This window comes from Phaethon aethereus (assembly GCF_964289735.1).
Source record: "Phaethon aethereus genome assembly, chromosome: 5".
In the NCBI taxonomy this organism is placed as follows: Eukaryota; Metazoa; Chordata; class Aves; order Phaethontiformes; family Phaethontidae; genus Phaethon; species Phaethon aethereus.
In genome coordinates, this window is record NC_138579.1 from 36,299,732 (window position 1) to 36,323,476 (window position 23,745).

At 35.1% G+C, this 23,745-nt stretch overlaps 1 protein-coding gene across 1 annotated transcript in view; it reads right to left on the reverse strand.

The window, feature by feature from the left end:
- FMN1 (formin 1) overlaps positions 1–23,745 on the reverse strand; it is a gene marked incomplete at both ends in the record, with an annotated part of 144,345 nt that overhangs the window by 70,245 nt on the left and 50,355 nt on the right. Inside the window, 3 exons of the mRNA XM_082000470.1 lie at positions 6,342–6,429; positions 18,123–18,273; positions 22,133–22,914. Coding sequence (XP_081856596.1) covers positions 6,342–6,429; positions 18,123–18,273; positions 22,133–22,914 — 1,021 coding nt within the window. The remainder of the gene's footprint in view (positions 1–6,341; positions 6,430–18,122; positions 18,274–22,132; positions 22,915–23,745) is intronic.

Consider the following 23,745-nt stretch of genomic DNA (forward strand, 5'->3'; position numbering starts at 1 on the left):
CAAACTAACAGGCACACATAAAAATACTTGCCAACTACATTTCGCATACTAAGAGTATTGCTTCGAATACAAACTTGTACCAAAGGTTTTTAACAGATTCATTTTTTAAAAATCAATCTAACTGTAAAAAACAGATTCCCTACTACACAGATTTTTCACATACACTGTTTTATCACCTCAAAAATATAAACCAAAGAAAAGTTGAGAATTTAAAGCATAATGTGTGCACTTTACATACTACTGTAGAACTTAAGAGGTTAAATATGAAAAAGATACTTCTCTCCTCTTAACCAGCTTAAATACCAGCAGTCTTAAGGCTGACTCTGATATATAGCCGCACTCCTACTAAACATTTTTTGGTTAAATCAGGATTTAAGTCCTGCTGACAGAGCTTACATATACTCAGGAGTATCAAACCACTTAATGTGACAATTAAACTATGAAATATGAAGAAATCACCTTAACTGCTCCCTAATGATAGAACAGAAATACGTTATTTAAATAAAAAGAGCTTGCCAAAGGTACATTTACTTGATCTGGAAGTACTTCATTGTTTTATATAGTACATTCTGCTGAGTAAGGCTTGATTTGATGGGAACATGAAGCCCGTCACTGGGAAATTTAAATTAAATTGTGACTGATCTAGTCAATTAGAAAATGACATTGACTGTTAGATACAAATGCCTACTTGGCAAAACTGCCTAAACTATCCAAATCCCTCTGGTTAACTTCTGACAAACTGATATGTTCTCAACTTATGTAAAGGTTTTCTCCACTATTTAACTAACATTAAAAAAACATTAAAATATGTATTACAAAGAAGCACCATGAGCACAATGTAGGTCTAGAAGACTAAGAAAGCTCAACTCCTGCAAGAAATCATGAGCAGAAGACACTGGCACTAATGTTAACCTGCCCACATCAGGCTGGGTGCCCAAGACAGATTCACAGAAACGTGTGTTGTGAATTTTCCAGAACAGAGAAAATAATTTTTAAAGAAAATTGTTTCCCAACTTCTGAGATGGGTATGCAGCTACCTCTAGACTTCATGCATAGTATACAATATATATAGCATGCATACTCTGTCTAGGTGGAAGTGTCACACAACTTTGGAAAAACAGTTTTTAAACCTTTATAATCTATACTTCCGTCCTGCAAAATATTTTAGTTGAAACACATCATGCAAGTAAGAAATATTCCAAAGCATTTATCTTTATCCAGAAGTATTTCCAAAATAGAATAAAGGAAGGAACTGTGAAACTATTTGTGCTGCATGATATGGTTAAAACACAAACTGGGATTCAGAAATTTTGAGCACACTAAGGTCTGCAGATTAGATTTGCTTTGGAATAGTTTGCCTTATAAATAGAAAACATAGCCTTTCAGATGCTAAGAAAAGTGCCTGGTTAACAATGATACTGTTCTCCAAAGTTTAGATGTTCCGTAACCCATAAATTACACTAAGACAATGCAACCTATTTATATAACTTCTATGGCCTCTCATTAGAGGAAGACCACACAGATATCCCAGGATGATTAGAAATATAATATAGAATTAGAATGATTATTGGACTGATCATCAGCCTGGAGGAGTTAATCTGCTGTTCACATTCTTCCAATTATTTTCTCCAATATGTTGACAACAGAGGGTAAATCACAAAGTTGGTCAAGACCAATCAAGCACTTTTCAACTGGTTGACTGACATCGTACAATAGAATCATAACTGTATACTTTCTAGAAAGTTGTTCCCCTCCTACAATGCCATACAAAAAATTTTGATCAGAGTGACAATGAGAGTTACTTGCACTGCTCCTGATCAGAGTGTCATTACTGTGACACTATAATAAAAATATATTCCACATTTGAGGATTAAAAAAAAACACTAATGAAGGTGAATCTACAAAAGCAGATGGCATGACCTAGGCTTTTTAACAAAATCTATTCTAATCCATCCCATCTAAATGTGATCAAATACATTCCCCTAGTATTTTCAAAGCTTAATGTGCCTCTGCATAGATAATTTACATTGTTGTTGAACACAAGAATGTTCCAAATGCACAATAAACATACCAGTTCCCCATACGTGCTATTACAGGTTGGCCAGTACTACTCTGATTTAATAAATGGAGTCTCAGACATTATATTTAATTGCTTAAAGTCTACGAAAGAAAAAAAATAGTAAATTAGCATTAGAAATAGAATTAGAAATGCCAAGGATCAGTGTTAAATTCTCCCCTTTGCCATATAGGCTAATTCTGTCAGTGTTGCAGTGCTACAGTGTTAATCTCTTGCCTAGGCAAGTGTACCAGCAAAGCCTGCAGTGTTCTGCGTGGAGCGATATGGCACTTTATTGCCACAAAGAGTGCAATAAACTATAAAGTGTGCATCTGGTGTGATCTATCGCATCTCATAGATTTGGTACCATGGAAGATATACCAGCATGTGAGACCATCTAGTTAATGCTGATGGAAATCAGGGGTATTAGACAGTGAACTATTTCCAGCAAAGTACAGAAGCAGAGCTTCTGGTTCCCCACAATTTTAGTGGCAAAATGTAGGTACTATGGAAGTAGGGAGGGATTTTGGAGAAACAGTCTTTTGAACATAGGCATCTACATTTTGTCTACATCCCATTTTCTGCAGCTAAAACTTTTTTTCATCCGGGCTGCCCCACAATTTTGCCAGTTTACTCTTGAACAAAGTTCTCAGTAGCTCATGGGAAACCAGCACAGATGATGTGTGCTGCAGAAAAGAGTATTATTATGTGTTTTCCAGTATCCTGCTATTGCTAACTACTATACTGGGAACTATATATACTATACTATACTGCCTGAGCGACTGGAATCTTGCACCGTAAAAAGTTGGGATCAGTGCCCACAGAGGGTCTTCGCATACAGTTATAATCAACATTTCCCATTAGAAACAGAACTGAAACATCTCACTGTGGAGTGAGCTGTAATACTTCAACAGCAAAGCTACACAAGTAGTCTTGAGCCACAGGTTTGTCTCTCAAGCTGTAATATTTCAGCTGAACAATGATAGGAAAAGTAAGACAGAAGTGCATTGATACGAAATGGAGATTAGTTCTCTAAGTATGTAGTCTTAAAGCATATTCCATACCTAACAGCTGGCCCCTACTATTCCTCACGTCTTCTTTATAAAGGTTTAAAAAAAACCACAGAGAAGCAGCCTTGAAAATAATCTCAAACCTATGTACAATTTGATTATTGCTATTTGTTTTTAAAATATAAAACCAGATCCTATATAGCATATCGAGACAGATAGATTTTCTGTCTGCTGCTTCTGCTCAGGAAATGACTATGATGAATATGGTCTAATCAGAAACTATATTACCCTCTTCAGTACCAGATTCACCAATGAAATTTGTTCGTGTTCTCAGAACATTACAGCACCTAGGACTTCTCTCCCACCTACCAAAAAGCTGAGTTTTAGGACAGGTGCAGCATGACAATGTTAACTGTCCCTCTGCATAATATAATACCAACACTAGCCAAAATAATTATTCAGTTTTACATTGTCTTCTCCCTAGACTGTACTCTTAGATACAGCAAGAATTTAAACTTAGCTGCAAAAGATGAACTTCACTCTCTCAAACGAACATGTGTAGGAGATTCCCTTCCTGAATTGTGGCAGCTAGCTCATTATCAAATGCAAACTGAAACATCTGGGTGCCAGATATGGTCACTTGCTTGTTTTGCACTGCTGAGCTATCTACAGAATATGCTGTGAAGCTATTTACTTTCATTTGAGAGGGTAATCCTACAGATGCAGAGATCTCACACTATTTTAAAGAAGGATGTAATTTTTCTTGTGATTATTCTTGTTTTGCCTTCTCTACAATTTTGCATGCGTCTGTATGCATAGGGCAGTTATAGATATAGAATATATTTGTATTTTTGTAACGGCTACTTAAGGTAGAGTAACCAGTACACTATACATAGACAGTAAATAATTTGTACATGGCTTTTCAACAAACATGGCCAGAAACAGTTGAAATAAAATTACATATCCTCTTTTTTTTTTTTTTAATTTCAACTTTCTTATGCTTCAAGTGTCTACATTCTCTGTTGCAAGCTGCCAAAGACCACTAACTTTTCTTTCCCCTGTCTTTCACATACTGCATTATGCAATGGAAATTGGCTTCAAAAAAGGGATGGGTGCTTAATTTTCACGTTTCTTACAGGTAGGTCTTTGTAACTTCACTTTGTTAAAAAAAAAAACCCAAAAAAAGAACATGGACATTCATTAACCCAATGATCATACGCTTTTTTGGTTAGGTGTTGTCATGAGCTATTTAGCTTATTATGATCTTTTTTCATGCAGTACATTGACTATAGTGGTCTTCAAGCAATTTGTCTGCTGGTAGGCCGGATTGCACACAGATTTAAATTAAACAAAATACTAGGAGATAAACACACACTAAAAGAGAAACAAGCATAATTCTACTGTTGTCTTCAATGTAGTATGCATTTCTAAAGATCCTCTCTACAGATTTTTTCCCTAGATAGTCTCTGCACACAGATCTTGACTATTCTTTGTAATATATTTAAAAAAAAAGTTCCACTAAACAGTACTCCCATATCCTGCTTGTATCTCCTAGCTGTTTCCATAAGCAAGAGGCAGCATATTCTATTGCTGTCTTGAGCAACACATGTGGTGACAGGCCAGTCATTTGCTACCTCCGAATAGAGAGGGTGATGAGTTATAAACTTTCCTTCAGTGACAGCACTTGTTTTGGTGTCTCTCTTCTACCAACATGCTAATTTTCATTAAACTTGTAGGACTACATTAGCTATGTCTACAACTGCAAGTAGTGTAGTCTTTAGAAATGGATTTGTAGACAGCAACAGCTGGTACTAAGGACCCAGTGTTCACACTATACACATTTCAGAGAGTTTTAACTATCTCTCATCTGATCCTGTGGAATTTAAAACCTGCTGTAGGTGGAGACTGCTGATGTGCTGCTAGAGCACATCTTCTAATTTAATTTAATTCTGAAGGACGCTTGTGCACTCTGAGACTGCTCTGCAAAGCAAACACAGCAAAGGGGACAACTGGTAGATTTGATTCAAAAGTGCATTGATGATTCAAGCTAAAATTCTAGTGTATACATACCCAAACATTTGACTTATTCTTTCTCTTAAATTTAGTATAAATTGTCCTGAGGGTTTCAAAAGCTATAGAAGTACAGCAAATGACTGATAGATAGCTAGATAGATTATATTTTAAGTAGAACATCATGGCATGGAAAATAAAAAGTCATGAAAACTTCTCTGAAGATATGTAAAAATACTACCCAGTTTTTATAATACAGCTGCTATCCTAACCTATGCTGCTGTAATTCCTGCCAGCAAATTATTCAGACCTTTAGTAATAGCAGGTTTTTTTCATCTTGTTGTGATACCTTTCACACAATACTGGCAGGCACAAAGTTATTCCTTCTTTTCGTTGTTTCCCTCCATCCCAAGAGACATCTGTAAGCCCTTGTGCTTTTAAAGTGCTAGATGCTCAAAGGCTCTTCTGAAATTAATAATCATCAATGCCAGCAGCATCTCAACACCCTACCCAGTATTTGCATGTGATGGAAGGAAAACAATAGCAAAAAGGAGACATCAACTTCAATTCTTCCAGCAGTTGTTTTAAATGGTGAATATTTTCCTTTTTTTAATGTGAAAAAGAAATAAACAATATCCTTAAACAATATCTTTTTAAATCAAGAACATAAGCAGAATCTGAATTACCCCAGTTGTTCTGAAAAATCTGTGTTTCTCTACAGTTGTATTGGCAAACTCAGATAATTTCTACCAGTAATGGAATTTATATACTGAGTAGCCCTATGCTTTGAAAAATGCCATCCAGTAATGATCTTTCTGATTGCTACATGGTAGCTGCATCAGTTTGGGATGTGCTTTTTATACCACTAATGAAGCAAAATGTAAACAATTCAGCAAATACTGACTGCATGTTTGAAGCCCAAAAGATTTATATATATAAGCCCTCCATTTAATTTTTGTCAGCAGAGGATTTGCTTAAGAAAAAGGAGGGAACTGTAGTGGAGCAATATGAAACAGTTTTGAGAAAACATTGTACTGAAGGTGATACGTGAACTGAAACTGTACAGAGGGAGTTGTACCTAAATTAAATTTTGATTATTTGGGTGAAACTTTTACACATACTGGAATATACTGGAAGAATGATTCTTCTGATATCTTAAAGAAGACTATATTCAAAGCACATCCTGTTATGTAAGAAATTCTCTAAAGGGAGCTATGAGAAAATATTCATGCAAATATGATACATTAAGTGTGAGAAACACTTACCTTGTTGAATATCCTTCATCTCCAGGTGCAAACTGGATATTAAAATTCCTACAGTTTGAGATCGTTTTCCATCCAACAATTTGATAATCTAGAAAGATGATGCAAAATGATCTGAGATCAAATGAACACTCCATGAAGGATTCATTCATGTTAATGACAGAATGTAATTTGTGAATTTAATTCAATGTCTCTCCAAACATCAAACCTTTTTATTAGCTAAATGTGGTAGTAAAACCTTAACCTTACCTATATGCCCTGCACCTTAACAAATATAAATGATATAAATATAAAATTCAAGCTTGATAAATGTAAGCTTGAATTCTCACCAGGCCTAGTAAAGAACATCACCTCTTACTTGTGGGATGCTTCTAAGAAGGAAAAAAAGGCACTCCAAACATTTATTCTGGGATATACTCTTTCCCCCTTCTCCTTAAGGTGATCAGGACAGAACTATTTAAGACACTCTTGAGTACATCACAAGTTCCTTAGTTTGTCTGTTAGTTTGTATTTCAGTGTGAACACATTTAAGTCTCTCTTTTTGACAAAAGATAATTCCCGGCCAGGGAGAATTGGAGAATTGTCATCTTAAGCCCTCTCAACACTATTTCTGGAACACTAGGGGCTACTGAAAGGGTTTCTTTCACTCTTGTCTGAATGTGCTTCTTCCACCCAGTTGACAATTTACAAGTATTTGAGGATTTTGTTCAGGCTTTGGGTAACAGACACTTGTTAGTATAATATACTGACATTCAAACTGTAATCTTTTCAGATGTCGAGTAGAGGGAGGAGAAGAAAAGGAGGAAGTTATTCTGGCTGGTTGAAATTAGTGATACTGATGTGGATCAGTCCATAAATAAAGTAATGAAAAGCAAACCATCTGAATTTCAGAAGTGTAGTTCAGATGTTAGAAATGTCAAAGCCGAACTTCCCACAACGTTTGGACTGTTGGTATTTGTGATTGTGATTTATGTCATAAGGAAGATATGACAGCAGCACATCACAAAATGCAATACAGACATAAGTTCTTCAAAATAAGAAATGTTCACAACCAAGCAGCTGGCTTACTTCATAGTGTTGATGAACAAATACTATTAAAAATACTAGCTCATATGCAAAATTGAAACTATTAGCTAAGTTTTCCCTAAATTTATATTCTTAGTATCTGAACAATATTTAATCTATACATATCCAAATTTAATTTTAATAGTTGTGTGACACTAATATTTGGATATTTAATTAAGTAATTGTCATCCCTCACCCCTGTGATACTCTTACAGATGCTCACATTACAGACAGTTAACTGAAATATTTACAGTAACTCATACAAATGTTTCTTACCTATGTCTTATGGGATTTAGGAATATTTAACTGTGCAACTACTTAGTCATTCACCTATATAAAAGTAGTTTTGTAGTTGAAAAATACAGGAAAAAGATAAATGATAAACACATCTTAATCTGAAAATGCAAAGTTACTTCTTATTTATAGAGTACTGAAATTGGACAATACATGAAGAAGCTGGAATACATGCTGCCTTCAACAAAGATCTGACAGGTATTTTATGTCCCTGCTGCAGTGACTCAACATTTAATGAACTTATATTAAAGTAGATGTTGCATATTTTCTGCCAAAATTAAAAATAAAATCTATCTTGAGAGTTTTATTTCAGCCTATATGTACAGTGTGTATGCTGTATATTAAGAAAGTAATATTATTTAAAGTGTTTTCTTCAAATGAGAAAGAATTCAGGTTCTTTATCTCCTGAGTACACAAGCAGACAAGATGATTTGGCTACAAGTTACCATAAATGAATACTCTGTAAGCATCACATCCTGTTGACTGTGATTTTTCAAGGCAAATGTAAGTAACTGCTCAGTTTATCATGGTCATTTCTGAAGCTTTACGTGAATTTGCTGAACTCCGCAGAACATTAACTTCTTACAGGGATAATTACAGGCTTGAGTAGTATGCAATTTGTATAGCATTCACTGACCTCCAAGTTGACCTTGTTCAGGGGCAAATTCATAGGTTGTCATAAACCCCATTAGACATGCCTAGTTTAAGGCAAAATCTTTCCAGACTATAGCCATTGTAGACAATGACATTTGAAATCATTCTATTCAACTATTTTTAAGCGCTAATATGCTCTCCAGATATGATCAAATTAGCTCACATTGCTAAGCAAGACTTCCTCCTTAAAAGATTAGTGAAAAAAAATTTTAAGAAGACCCTGTATAATTTTAAAAGCTAAAACAGAGATTCAGGTTTTAAAATGGCCAACTAACTGTACGTTCACATGCATTTTTGACAAATGTACACATGGTCACAATTACCAGGCATCAAACTAGACTCACACTACCTGAAATAGCTTCAACCAACTGAAATCTGTAACTGAAGGCTAATATTTTATTCATTAGAGAGCAAAAATGGAGCAAGACAACACAATAGTTTACATCGGGCATAAAACTACTCTAAAAACACAGTTGTAATACTAAGTATTACACAGGACTTTCGTCATGGATTTTTAGAAACAATGTATAACTTGAAAGATTTTGCAACAGAAGTATATAATCAGTAGTAGAACAGAGAACATATTTTCAGAGATAACTCATTTTCAGCCCAAATTACGGTTACTCTGTGGAAGTCACTGACAGGGAATTAAATGTGCGTGTGAATTCCAAATGGAAAGGAGACACAAAAAATCAACACTTTCCCAGGTCATAAAAACCATAAGGCAAATAAAATGAAAGTTTGTAAAGACTGCGTTGAGCTATTTAGTCTCTGCTTTTAAAAGACAAATCACTGATCACCTCTCAGCATATTGGGACTTGCTTGTAGCTGGCAGTGACAGGTAAGCAGCTAAAATCCAGCTGACGCCAGTTGATGCTGCTATGCCAGCTGGCAGGGTTTGCCAGCTGCCTGCCACTCCACCAGACTATGAATGTATCGCTGTAATGGATGCAGCATCTTCTGGTGCCAATTCATTTTATTCACTAATCCATAACATTATTTGTTATTGTTATTTTTAATGTTATTAAGTTAGCTGGTTTGCTGTACACAAGTGCCCCTTCTACATCCTTCAAATACTTATCATCTAATTTAAAAGTGGAGACATACTGAAGCTTGAATACTTCCATAAATTATTCTGTCATTCCCATTAAAAGGTGTTTCTCTAATGTAGCCAGAAATGGACTTCATTAAAGATTATATGATAGACTTCACTGTTTTGTCTCACTGTAACTTCCACATTCTGTCCAGGACACTTACTGGCGCTGAAATCTGAACAGATTCAGTGTACTTCAGTGATTAAAAGCTAAAACCTTCTGCCTGCTGGTGCATGGACTCTTTCCATAATATTTAAATTTACTGAGAGAAGCCATAAGCTAAAAAGCTGTCCTGTATATCACGGTGTTCCCCTCCATTCCCACTCATTAACTTTTATGGTGAAGTCAACAGCCTGTGGACCCGTAAGTAGTCTGCTGAAACCCTGTTCAAACAGAGGAAGAATATCCTGCACAAGTATGCCCCTCAAGCCGTTCTACAGAAATGGCCCAAGAGTTACCAGTGAAATTTCAGAAGCTTAAGACTAGATATTATCTCTTCTATTCCCACTCCAAGCAGAGCCAAGTTTAACTATTTTTTGTTTAACATGGATGTTTAATATAGCTTTATATTTTTTAAATATTTTAAAAATATTTTAGGAGACATGTAATTCTATTTGCAATCCTATTAGATGACACCCCCCCCCCCTCTATTTTTAGCCTTTTGCTAAAGAACAAACAAATGGCAATTCTTCAGGATAAAAAAGGAGGTAAGGAGTGAGCTAGTAAGAAACTTATTTCAGTATCTTTATTCCTATCAAAACTATAAAAACAAGGCAAAGCCACAAAATAGGTATTTGCCCTTTATGGATACTTTCCATATCCTACATGACTGCAGAGCTTTATGGTAAACAAGGAAATGCCATATTCATTCTTCCCAGTATAGCACAAAAAAATAAAAAGAAAGTGAGAGTGCCTCCGAAGAGCATGCACTAGCATTTTACTACTTCTACTCGTTTGAACACTGTTTATTATCTTACGCAGACAGCTGAAGACAGTCATTGTATTCCAACTCTGCAAAGCTTCCAACATTTTCTGCAATATCTGCCCTTCTTGCAGAAACACAAAATTCATTAATTGTAATTCCTCATTTAGTTAGATGGACAAAAAACTTGCTGACAGACATATCCCTTTCAGTTAAAAAAATGCAATTCTCTCAAAATATTGACACTCTTCTTAAATGAGAACACATGTTAATAATTATGTGAAGTCTGTTAGAGATAATAGACAACAGAAAACCCATTATCTTTAATGTCCTCCTGCGTCTTTGAAATGATAATCATTGCACACTAAAGGGCCAAAAATGATTGATGGACTTTCATTTGGAGCATACACCTGACACAAATTACTTGACATTTACTCCTTTTTTTTGTAAGATGAAGACAGAGTGGCATCACAAACATCCAACTATCCTGTTCCTTGAAAAAGTATAGAAAATACTTGAGTTTTTGAGGATAAGTTACTAACAAGTGCTCAGATATATTGGAAAAACTAATGCAACTTCAAAATATGTGTTATGTGTAAGTCCAGCAATGGAGCTACAGAATGCACATGGAACAAATCACAGCAAAGGAATGTTCTTTTCTATATTACTTCTTTTTCAGGCCTATAGGGTGTCATAGCTTAATACATAATGAATCACATTTTTTATTTCATTCCAAAATATATGTCCTAATTCTGCCTTTCTTCTGTTTGGTACTACGAGAACAGATTTTGATTCTGCAAATTTAACAGGAAAGGGAGAACCTATGGCTTGAAAACAATTACACGTGCCTATCAGCTTAAAAATTTGCATGGATATGTACAGGCAAGAAAGGTTAACAGTTCAGAATGAATAAAAGCAAATTTGTTTGCACGTAAAACGTCAGTCCATCTGACATGAAAACATCTACAGCAGACTTTCACAGTCTGGGAAAGATGTTAGATCCTTCAAATTATATTCAAATCTATTAAAAGCTGAGTTCTTTCAAAAACAAACAATTTTATTTTTTTCCCAGAAAACAGGTTAGAGTTTTAATATGCTAATTGTTTTCAGTTTTCATTGTTTTCATAAACACCTATGGACCTTAATGATACTGTACTGAATCTACTTACAGTCGAACATCCTTAGTACGTAAAACTTCATAGTTGAAGTCCATTTACAATTTCACAAATATAACTTACAATATTTTTTTAAAATATAACATACATTTCTAGATAAATGCTTTAATGCAAATGTTAGTGGATAATAGAATAGCTGCAGAAATGATATGCCCAGAATGCTACAACTGAAATCTAAGCAGAATAAAATACAGAAATGATGATGAAAACAGTCGAGATTAACAGTTGCACTTTCACAAGCATATCAGTGATACTTTAAAAATAGGAGTTAAAAATAGGAATCTTATTCAAAGTCTAAATGTCCAATAGCATCAATACCTAAATTGAAGTTATGTACTGAAATAACCTAGTGGATCTAGCCCTTTTTCTTCTTGATTTCCAAGAAGCTGTAACTTCTAAGTAATTTTGAAAGTGGGCCCAACTACATGCATTTGAAAAAGCTTGACTGAAGACCACAACACCTTACATGGCACAAATACTTTTAGATCCAATGTATATTGCCAAGCTGCATCACACCAGTAAGTTACATATTTAGATTAAGCTAACTGAATTACCCAAAACCAGAGAGAATATTTATTTGATTCATATTCAGGTGCTAATGAACTTATTTTTATCCAGTAACTTCAACTTTGCCTTCTGCAAACTCAACCACCTCTGAACTATCCTAGTAAGTAAATCCCACTCTTTCTATACATTATTTATCCATCTACAGCGTCTGGAAAAGTCAGGATGCAAGCAATAGTCTCTTTTCCATTTCATAGATATCACATCCAAAAATCACTGCATTGTAATACCTCATATAAGATAGTAATGCTTTTAGTCTTACACTTCAAAGGCATTATTATGAGAGAAGAATTATATTTATTAATTCTTAAACATATTGCACACTATTTTGCTCTAATATTGAGACATAATGAATATATTCATCTAGACAGTAAATTCTCCCCAATCCAGAAAAGACAAATTCTACTCTCAAGAAATAATACCTAAAAACCTGGAATATTTATTTTGATCGTTACCTACATAATACTGTAGAACTTTTATTTACAAGATCGCATATATGCAGAGCAGATAAATTCACAAGAATAAGGGTTTCCTGAAATATTTCAGAGGATGCAGAGTTGGAAAAAAAATAAGGGGTTCTTCCAAAACTAAATTTTCCAAAGGAGTGCATGATAGAAGAAGCATGAGCAGCCACACACTTTGCAGAACTTCTAAGCCCAGATAAGCATAACCATAACAAACTTCAACAATGTATGTGTACCAGAAAGGTACATCTGACCTTCATTTAAACTATATTATTTTTACATTGTATCACTACTAAGTGAATGTAGCATATTTTTCCAAAATAAGCTAATAAATGCCTAAAAATAAATAAGATCACCCTCTATGCAGTTCTTTAGGAAGTCATATTACCATTTCTGCTGAAAGGTTCTTAATTTCCCTTCCATTTTTTTCCCACATACTTGTTAGATTACCTTATTTTTAAATAACTGCATTTCAAATTCTAATAATTTCATCCTCATGTCAGGATGATAGCCTCTAGAAACTAGTGTAACTCAATTAATAAGCCATTTTCCAGCAGGCATGAAAGCAACAAATTTGAGAATCATGAAAGTGCTTCCAGTCTGGAAAAAAGGATAGACAGCTGTTTTCATCCACAGGGCAATGGACAGAAAGTGGACTTTATGCCTTTTAATTGAGTAACACAATCACGATGTTGGAAAGGCACTCCAAATGTCATCCAAAGCATTTCTGCATTTCAAGACAGTATCAACTATATGCGTATCATTCTAAACAAACTTTCTTAAAGGTCTCCCAATACAGAAATATAATTTCCCTAGCCAAAATTGCTAAACATTCCTTTGGTATTCTTACTCTTAGAAAGCTTTTCAAAATTTTTCTTTGCAGCAGCTGCATGCACTTGATGACACTTACTGTCGGTCCCAATCAGCCTTCCCTTTTCTAGACTAAACAACCATAATAATTAAATTCTTTTCTCAGAGACTACTTTTACACTTTTCATCGTTCTCACTCTTCTTGACTCTTTACAGTTAGTAATTTTTAATGAAGGGCTGTAATGCCTAAATCTAGATGCAGTTCTTAACTGAGACATGGCTGAGTAGATTGTCTTGCAAGCAATACTTCTGTTATCTATCAGAGTTTTGTTTCCCCTTTTAGTAGTACCACAGTTTGACAATTCATGTTGCTCTTGTGAGCCACTATAATCCCAAGATCCTTTCTGCTAAACTATTACCTAGTCAGTTAGTCAGTTGTACCCCATCTTATTTTTAGGTAGCTGAATTTCCTTAGCTATATTAACCTTGTGGTTACCTGTATTAGCTTTGTGTGGTTATCTCGATCTTTCAGACCATATCTCTGATACATAAAAGCTTTCTAAAGAGTCTACTCCAGTATATTTGAAGGCTCTTGCAACTAGATGGTGGCTGCAGAGTTAATATTCCATTATACAGGTCATACATGAATATACTGAAGTAACCAGACCCAGCATAGCTGCTCACAGAATCCTCAATGTATTCTCCTATATGTATGAGTATAAATATACTCTATATCATAAATATTTATTTTATAAATTATTTATTATATTGTAAGTACATTATATGTATGAGTATAAATATATATATATAAATATAAATATGTACTCAGAAGCTTCCCTTCTGAGCGTAACTTGCCAAATAGTACTGGAAAACAGACCATCCATTCCATTTATGTACAAGAAGATTTAGATATTTCTGGATGAAAATGTTAGAAGTCTATCAGCTGTAAGCAACAAAAGCACAGCATACAGAGAATATTTTAGTCTGTGCTGCCATAAGGTGTCAACTATGTGGACAAATGGATAAGAATAGAATGAGGTGAAATTTCTATACATTTCATGTGATGCTTTCCACAGAAGCATTCACTTCACAGACTAAGCATACAGATTATTCTGACTGGTTTCACAAAAATAATAATTTGGAGAATAAATTGAATAATATTATTTTATTTGGAACTGCAAGAGAAATGTAAATAGATGGTAAAGAAGTCATAATTCATCAGGCCACTAATTGTTAAAGTCTTCTGGGTTTTATAAAGAAGACCCAGTTAAACGAGAAACAATTCCCTTCTAATTTGAACGATAGAATCTTACTCCCAATTGCATAAGGAACTTGATTACTTAATACTTTTCTCTTTGAATGAGAATTACATTGGTGCCTCACAATCATGTTTGCACCACCTATTGGTCTGTCATTTTTCTAAATACCAAGCAGGCCAAACTTGGTTTGTATAAGATGGTATGAAACAGGACAATGTTTACGCCGAGGAGAAGAGATTTAATGCAGTGAATAGGTCAGCACTGACATGCATTATTAAATAAAACAGCTGACCTATTCTAAACACAAACTACTACTCCAGATTCTATTGCTGTACCTATATATTTCTTTGGAAAGCTTTCTTATAAAACATGAGAAAGGAATTTTCAAAGAAATACAAAACAACGTAGCATCAGGTAAAAATTACAATATATGATAAACCTCATAAGATTCATATTTCTGTTTTAATGTCTGTAGAAAGCATCTCTAACTAGACTATATAATTCCATACACCGTGACACTTGTAGAATTCTTAAGACCAGACAAGCACAAATTTCTGTATTGAAGCAAAGAAAAAGATTGTTGTTAAAACCCTAGTAGACAGATGTAATTGTTAGAAAAAAAAGGCAAGAAAAGTTGAAAGCTGAGAAAAAGCTTGAGAAAGCACAAATGAAGCCAGCAGAACTGATAGTTTTACATTAAACTACAGGAGCTTTCTGTTACTATCTACTAATAAACCTTCCTGTAACTAAATAAAATGCCTCTCTACTACTCTGTTGCTTGCAGCCCACCAAGATTGATCCATTGGAGCCAGCCTGCAGACATCTGGGCTTTCAGAGAGACAAGTAAAAACACAGGACCATCTAAGAGGACCAACTGTCTGTAAAAATATTCAGTTGCTACTATGAGTCATATAACAAGAGAAAGGTGTAAAGACAGGATATACAATAAGAAAGTTTCATTTGAATTCTAAAAGCTGATTTATTTTTAATTTTTAAATTGAACAAATGACGGAAAGTTCAATATTGTTGACCATGAGTTTTTGAAATTTTCACAGAAAGTCCTACAATTCTCATGGTTGGAGACACCATGATCATAATCCCATGGGTTTTACCAAACTAAAGACATAGTAATAGATATAAATCTTAATTTATCTCTTAGAGGATTTATTGTTGTATTTTCACACAGTACTTTAAAGGAACTTTTCTTTTTTTCATTTCATTAATTTCAGTAAATATATCCCTAGTCTTAAAATAACAAGTTTACATTTAATAGCAAAACAGAATGATTCAAACGGTGACATAAGTAAAGAAGATATCTTTGTAAGAAAATACTTTGGTTTCTCACAAGAAATAGTACTTATTATTTTACCATTATTTCCTATATTTTATAGAGTAACTATTACCCAATTCGATTCTGGATAAAGTTAAGAGAGATCATAAAAAAATTGTGCTTCCGTAACAAGTAAGTTAGTTTACAAAGCAGCAAAGAAAAAGAATAATTAAATTTTATCTTTCAGAATACTGGCCTAATTCTCTTCCTGGTTTGCTGTCGTACACCTAGAGAAATAGGTATATTCACTTAATTGCTGAGATTTTGAAATACAAAGGTAACTAGTTGTGCATATTATTTCTCCATTAAAGTTACATTGGTTACATTCATCTTTAAAGTTCTTTAGAAACATGTATTTCCTATTAAATAATTCTTTCTGAGAGGTGAATTAATGAAATGTAAAAATAAATTTTAGAAAGACGGCATCAGAAATGTGAACTAACGGGATTTACAGATCCAGCTGAGTACTACATGCCATATGCACTTGAAGCATTTGTCAAACAAAGTATGTCAAAATATTTTTCACGGAGATGTTCGTGTCCAACTGCTATCTAACGTTTGAAGGACTGTAACAATCAACAATTTGTTTAGGGTGTATTTTGAAATGCCAGCATGCCCCCATCCTGGCCCCAGTTTTCATTTTCCACTTTTTGTATCACATGAGTTTGAATTGTATAAATGCTATAGCCTTATTTACACTTCTCATTAACTGTTGTGCTAAGACACAAGACAGGAAGTTTATGATCAAAGATGTTTTGAAACATCTGATTGCACTGCCACGTATCTATGGATGTATATTTCACGCTATATGTATAAAATTGAAAAAGGAAGATAACATAGGTTACATACAAAGTGCCCTCTTGTGGTTCCAAGCAGGTAAACTCAAACAGATTTACGACATAGGATATATTTAAATGGATTTCTAATATACAACCACATCGTTTTAGGAAAACACTATAGATTATTATTCAGCCCAGCATTTTTCCTGCAGCAAATACTACTAATGTAATTTCTTTGTCCTATCTGCACATAGTACCTGACAAGTACAAGCTCTCTCTCTAATGGATCGTGTCTAAGGCAGACAATGTCTGCGCTACCGCATAAACTTTTGGCCATTAAGGACATGATTGTCCTGGCCCTTCCTGACACAGCTCTTCAGGTATACCAGAAAAAAGGTTTTTTGGCATTCTTTATTCAAAACGTCTAACAGTGCTTTATATATCTTGCTTTATACTGTATTTTTCCAATAAAATTAATCTCAGCGGAAGACAGGTTTGCTAGAGTAACTTAATGACAGCCTTTAATCATAAAAGAGTTCAAGGGTAGACACGGCCTAACTTTCATTCAGTTCTCGTACACAATATTTTTTCTACCTCACTGGGATTTGAAACTTTCATTTCCAAAGGCAAGAAAACTTCCCAGGGGTGCTGGTTTTGGCTGAGATGTTGCTAATACAAGGATGTTTTCGCTATTGTTGAGCAGTGCTTGCACAGAGTCAAGTCCTTTTCTGTTCCTCACACCACCCCACCAGCCAGTAGGCTGGGGGTGCACAAGAAACTGGGAGACAACACAGCTGGGACAGCTGACCCCAAGGGACCAATGGGATATTCCATACCATATGATGTCATGCTCAGCATATAAAGCTGGGGGAAGGAGAAGGAAAGGGGGGACATTTGGAGTTATGGCCTCTGTCTTCCCAAGTAACTGTTACATGTGATGGAGCCCTGCTTCCCTGGAGGTGGCTGAACACTTGCCTCACCTGCCTGCCGATGGGGAGTGGTGAATGAATTCCGTGTTTTGCTTTGCTTGCATGCATGGCTTTTGCTTTCCCTATTAAACTGTCTTCATCTCAACCCATGAGTTCTCTCATTTTTACTCTTCTGATTCTGTCCCCCATCCCACCAGCGGGCAATGAGTGAGCAGCTGTGTGGTGCTTCATTGCCAGTTGGGGTTAAACCACAACACAAGACAAATAATAACCCTGCATTCTCAAGCAAGAGATGAATCAGCAATCCACCTATTTTGCTTTAAAATGAGATTTACAAACTCATCTATTACCTGTTCGTTCATCAAGTAAATAAAAAGGGAGTTTTCATAAAATGTGAAACTAAATAGTGACACAAAAAAAGCAAATACAACGAAACCATAAATACCTTTTTGGCCTTGGTTTTTTTTTCATAAGTCTCTGATAATGGTTTTCTTTTTTCCTGAGTGGTGTCTTTGGAGAATAAATATTCAAATTCAGTAGTATCAAGTATATCAGGTTCTTCTAGTGATTCCCATAATGTTGGCATAGCAGTTTTCCTATAAAAGGAAAGGTAATAATAGAATTTCCAATATACATATATGAAAACCCATAACAGATCTAGTCATAATAGATGAAAAACCATAACAGATTTAAAATTCAAAGCAACATGCACTGCTGCTATACAAACAGAATCCCTTCCCTGTACCTCGCTCTTGTAAGGAGTCAAAGTTACTGTTTTGTGGCTGTACCAAAAAGTTTAGCTATTTAGTATCCATGCCTGCTAGACTACCAAAATGCATCTTTTGTACAAGAACCAAATATTACAACTGCAGCTTGTGCAAGTGCATCTCGAGAGATTTCTGCCACTTCCACGAGGATTAGGAGTACTTCAAGCAGAGCTTTTTTGAGAAATTCTCAGTAATCTGTTTAGACCCACAAAAATAAACAATATCAACAAATAGTGAACAAACTTCATTCAAGCATATTTTAAGAGCACTTGGGGTCATTTGTATAGGACTTGATTCACTTCATACTATCTGCAGACATTGTATGTTCATATTTATCCTTGTTGCAGTTCTGAGAAACTAGAGTAATTATGTGCCCGATATTTTGGGAGACTAAGCAGTATTCTGCTCCCTTCAACCAACTGTAAATATTTAATGTGGATTATCTTTCCTTCTTTTTTTGCACCTTCCAAGACCAGATTTAGTTTTGGAACACTTTGGAACTTGTTTACATAATCCTCTATTTTTATCTGGATTTGGGGAAAACACGATGTAGTGCTGCAAAGACGGCACTTCAATTCTGAATGAGCTTTGCTTCAAAATTTCAATGCCTCAGTAAGATATGTGGGACAAAATTTCTGAGTGCTCTTGTCTCTATCAGTAGAAGGTGGGCCCACTTCTTCCAGCAGATGTCACTAAAAGGCAGTGAAATTACTTGTAATTAAAAAAAAAAAAAAAGATGATGAAGCCTCCTATAAAATACAAATGGCTGATGTCACTAAACATACGTTTATTAGATGCAATATGCAACAAAATGCAATACCTACCAATTTAAGGGAAACCAAATTTTTTTTTTTTCCAAATTTAGGATTTTACATTTACGAATGTGAATGTTTAAGGAAGTCTAATTTTTCCATTAGCATCTGCTGATGAAGCACACTCTGTGTCACAGGACATGCTTACAGCTCCACAGCTTCATTCTCCCTGATGCTAGCCCTAGTGTCAGACACACTGAAGAATGAAGGATTCTTTCTGGCTCTGCAACAAGAACTTTGAAGTCCTGGACAGCTGCTGATCTGAGCAGCAGACCCTTGAATAAGTTACTAGTTCTAGTGCAGAGCATGAAAATACTGGACCATTACATCTGAACCAGCAGTTCACCAGAAAGCTATGACTGAGACCTTATCTTGCATTCAGCAAAAGCTTGATGAACCAGCAATATTTCAGAACAACATTTTGATTTCAGTGAATCAATAGGAAGAATTACAACAAGGTTTATTTATGGACCAACTATTTATTCACTATGAAACAATTTTTCACTAGCAATTTTGGGAAAGTAAAACCAAAATGCTCAAACTTTCTGCTCCAAAATATTTCAGTGCCTTTAATTCTGAATCGTTGAAAGAATATAACTGATATTTCATTAACCGTTTGTTCTGTCAAACATTTTATATAAAATATTAACACCTTATAATGATTTATTATACCAGAATGACTTTTTCTCAGCAAAATAAATTCAGACAAGGAGCTATAAACTAAAGCTTGTATTTGAAAGCATTTAAATGCAGATATTTACTTTCTCAAATATAACCCTAAAAATAACTTTAAAAGATTAAAAACTAATTGTAAATTATTTGTAATACTTAAATAAGTTATAGTGACTTATTATAATATAAAAAGTAATCTATAATAAATTATCTATAATGTAATTCATAATATATAATAGTCATAGTATATAATAGAGTAGGTAATCTAGTGTCTATCTATAGTATACCATATATATGGTATATGGCATAATATTATTATATGGTTGTCATACATCATAATTTATTAAAATGTTTAAAATAAACTTTGTGGTTTTGCAACTACACTTATGCTATAATAATTTTGAACACAGATAATAACAATTTGAATTTTAAGACCGGAATAATCATGTTATTTCATTACTTGCATAACAATGGACCTGAATTTTGTTTCATGATTCTAGCAACTCCTTGTTAAACTTGAAATAGTCTGTGTCACTTAAGCATCCCCAAAAAATACTTTTTGAGCCAAGCCTCTTAATGGAGCTCTAGATTACACTAATAAATACTTGAAGCAAAGTTAGAATCAATCAAAATCCAAAAAAGCAGCTGAGCAGCACTGAAACCACATACCACTGTAGCAGTAAGGTAAGGTGGGCCAGAAAGTGTAAGTGGGAGTACTTTTTTTCTCCTGTCAGTTGAATAAATGGATAGCACAAACAGAAGTTGTGCGATCATTTCAAAAAGACTGTCCAGAAATTGTTTATTTATACCTGTTCACCAAATGATCCCTTATAAACAACTCAATAAAACAATATATTTCATAGTAACTTTAGATTTGCTACAACAGTATATACTGCTAGACTACTTTCATAGAATTATAGAATGGTTTGGGTCAGAAGGGACCTTTAAAGATCATCTAGTTCCGCTCCCCACCACCACAGGCAGGGACATCTTCCATCAGATCAGGTTGCTCAAAATCCCATCCAACCTGATCTTGAAGACTTCCAATGATGAGGCATCCACAGCTTCTCTGGGCAAGCTGTTCTAGTATCTCACCAATCTTGTAAAAAATCTCTTCCTTATATGCAATCTAAATCTGCCTCCTTTCCGTTTAAAACCATTGCCCATTGTCCTGTCACTACAGGCCTCGGTAAAAAGTCTTTCTCCATCTTTCTCATAAGCCCCCTTTATACAACGAAAGGCCGCAACAAGGTCCTCCTCCCAAGCCTTCTCTTCTCCAGGCTGAATAACCCCAACTCTCTCAGCTTCTCCTCATAGGAGAGGTGTTCCATCCCTCTGATTATTTTTGTGGCCCTCCTCTGGACCCGCTCCAACAGGTCCATGTCTTTTTTGTACTGGGGGCCCCAGAACTGGATGCAATATTCCAGGTGGGGTCTCACCACAGCAGAGTAGGAGAATCACCTCCCTTGACCTACCGGCCATACTTCCTTTAGTGCAGGCTAGGATATGGGGCTCAGGATATGGCTTTCAGGGCTTCAAGTTCACTTTGCTGGCTCATGTCCAATTTTTTGTCCACTAGTATCCCTAAATTCTTCTCTGCAGGGCTGCTTTCAATCCATTCATCCCCTAGTCTGTATTGATACTGGGGATTGCCCCAGCTAAGGTGCAGTACCTTGCACTTGGCCTCGTTGAACTTCATGAGGTTTGCATGGGCCCAATCCTCAAGCTTGTCAAGGTCCCTCTGGATGGCATACCTTCCCTCAAGCATATCTAGCATTGATAGATAAGAACTAACTCACAGTAAGATTGGTAATTTTTTGTATCTTTTTTTTTAAACTATAGAGGTTTCTATCAGTAGTAAGACTCCTCCATAATGGATGCTTCATGCTACAGGTTCCTGAGCTGCATGTATTTATATATATGTTTTACTTTTCCTGCTCTGACAGAATTATACACAGAGGTTGGGTTCCAGTTTAACCTCTGGAATCATAGAGGATGACATAACAGCGCTCTGAAGATGGTATCACTTGAAGTGACTGGAAAGGAAAGATGAAACTCTTAAGTTGTCACCTGACCAACATTTCAATTCTAATTCTAACTAAGATTTTAAAAGAATAAATAATTCTTTCTAATCTCTTGGCTATATATATCCTTGTATCATGGCCTATAAATAGTAACTCTAAGTCCAAATAAATATATTTTACCTGCTGCCCTGTAATTGTATCCGTGTCCAATACAAAGGCTTCATGGGACGGCTAGGTTCAATGGCAGGTTTTCGAGGACCTTGGTTTGAAGATAAAGTGCTATTAAAAAAGAACCCAGGCCCAGGAGGTGGAGGGGGTGGAGGTAACCCAGATCCAGGCAGTGGAGGAGGAACAGGAGGTCCCAACCCTGGAAGCGGTGGTGGTGGCGGCGGTGGTGGTGCTTGAAAATTCCTACAGCCTTCAGAAAGTGGAGGTGGCAGTGGTGGACCAGATCCAAACTGAGATGTCAGTGAATTCGGACCCGTTGGCAAAGGTGGCGGTGGAGGAACTAAACCTGGTAGTGAAGAATCAGGAAAGGGAGGAGGAGGAGGTGGTGGTGGTGGAGGAGGAGGAGGCAGCAGCATTTGTTTTGGTTGACAAGATAAGACACTTTCTGAAGATTGTACATTGTAATTGTCCTTATTTTCACTTTGGGCAGAAATACTATGTGACAAAGAAGAAATATTAAGCTTTTTGGGTACTATTTGGTTATTTTTCACAGCTCTGTTTTCTTCTTCACTAGGCTTTATGAAAGTTTCTCTGTCAGTCTGTATACATACATTTCGGTATGTCTTTGGTGGGTTATCATCCTCAGTAGAAACACCAATATCCTTTGCTTTTTCATTTCTTCTGTTTAATTTATTATCAAGTTCATTCTTCAGCTGTGCAATGGTTTCCTCAAGCTGAGCAGTTGATACAGCATGTTCTCCACGAATATGGAATACCCTGAGTTCAAACTGAGACTGAACAACAACAAAAAACCCCTTAGTGAAAACATTTTTGTGAAGTGTTTATTTTGTAGTAATTAAAAATCCTCACATTTAGACTGTGTTCTTACTTTAAGCAAATCATAATGACAGAAATACTTCACTTTACGAGTTCTAAATGGCATTATTGCAAGCTATTACATATTTGGACAATTACTAATTAGTAGAAATGTAAGCAATGTGTGTTTCAACAAAATATATTTTATGAGCAAATATCCAGCACATCAATTTAGCACATTCTAACTTGTCCCTTGTCTTTAAGCAGACTTACCACTTTTAAATTGCTGAATGCAATAATTAATACTTCATTATGGAAAAAGGTACCTTTTTTGAATGGTATTGTACTTAATGACATTATTTTATTGACTATTTCATATCATAAATATGCCATTATATATAGTTAACATGTTAGGAAGTAAAAAATTGATTAAACATAAGAGAAGTTGAAATTCCTTACAGATAAAACATTAAACAAACAAATTAAAACACTTCGTCAATCTATTAAAAGTGTTCTCATCAATTAAATTCACAGAGGTACACATAAATTCTCCTTCAAATTTATCTTTACAATTAGATTAAAACTTCATTTCTACCAGATATATTTTAATCTACAATTCAGGAAAATAAATCTTAGAACGAAGAGGCTCAGGATGATATCACTGAGGTAGAAGAAAATAACAATCTTTCAAGAATAAATGTAAGTAAGGAAGAAAAAACACCACTTCTCTTACCATGTATCAGGAAAATATAAAACATTTGACTCAGAAGTATCTCCTTTAAATAATCCAATCCAATACTGCTATTCCA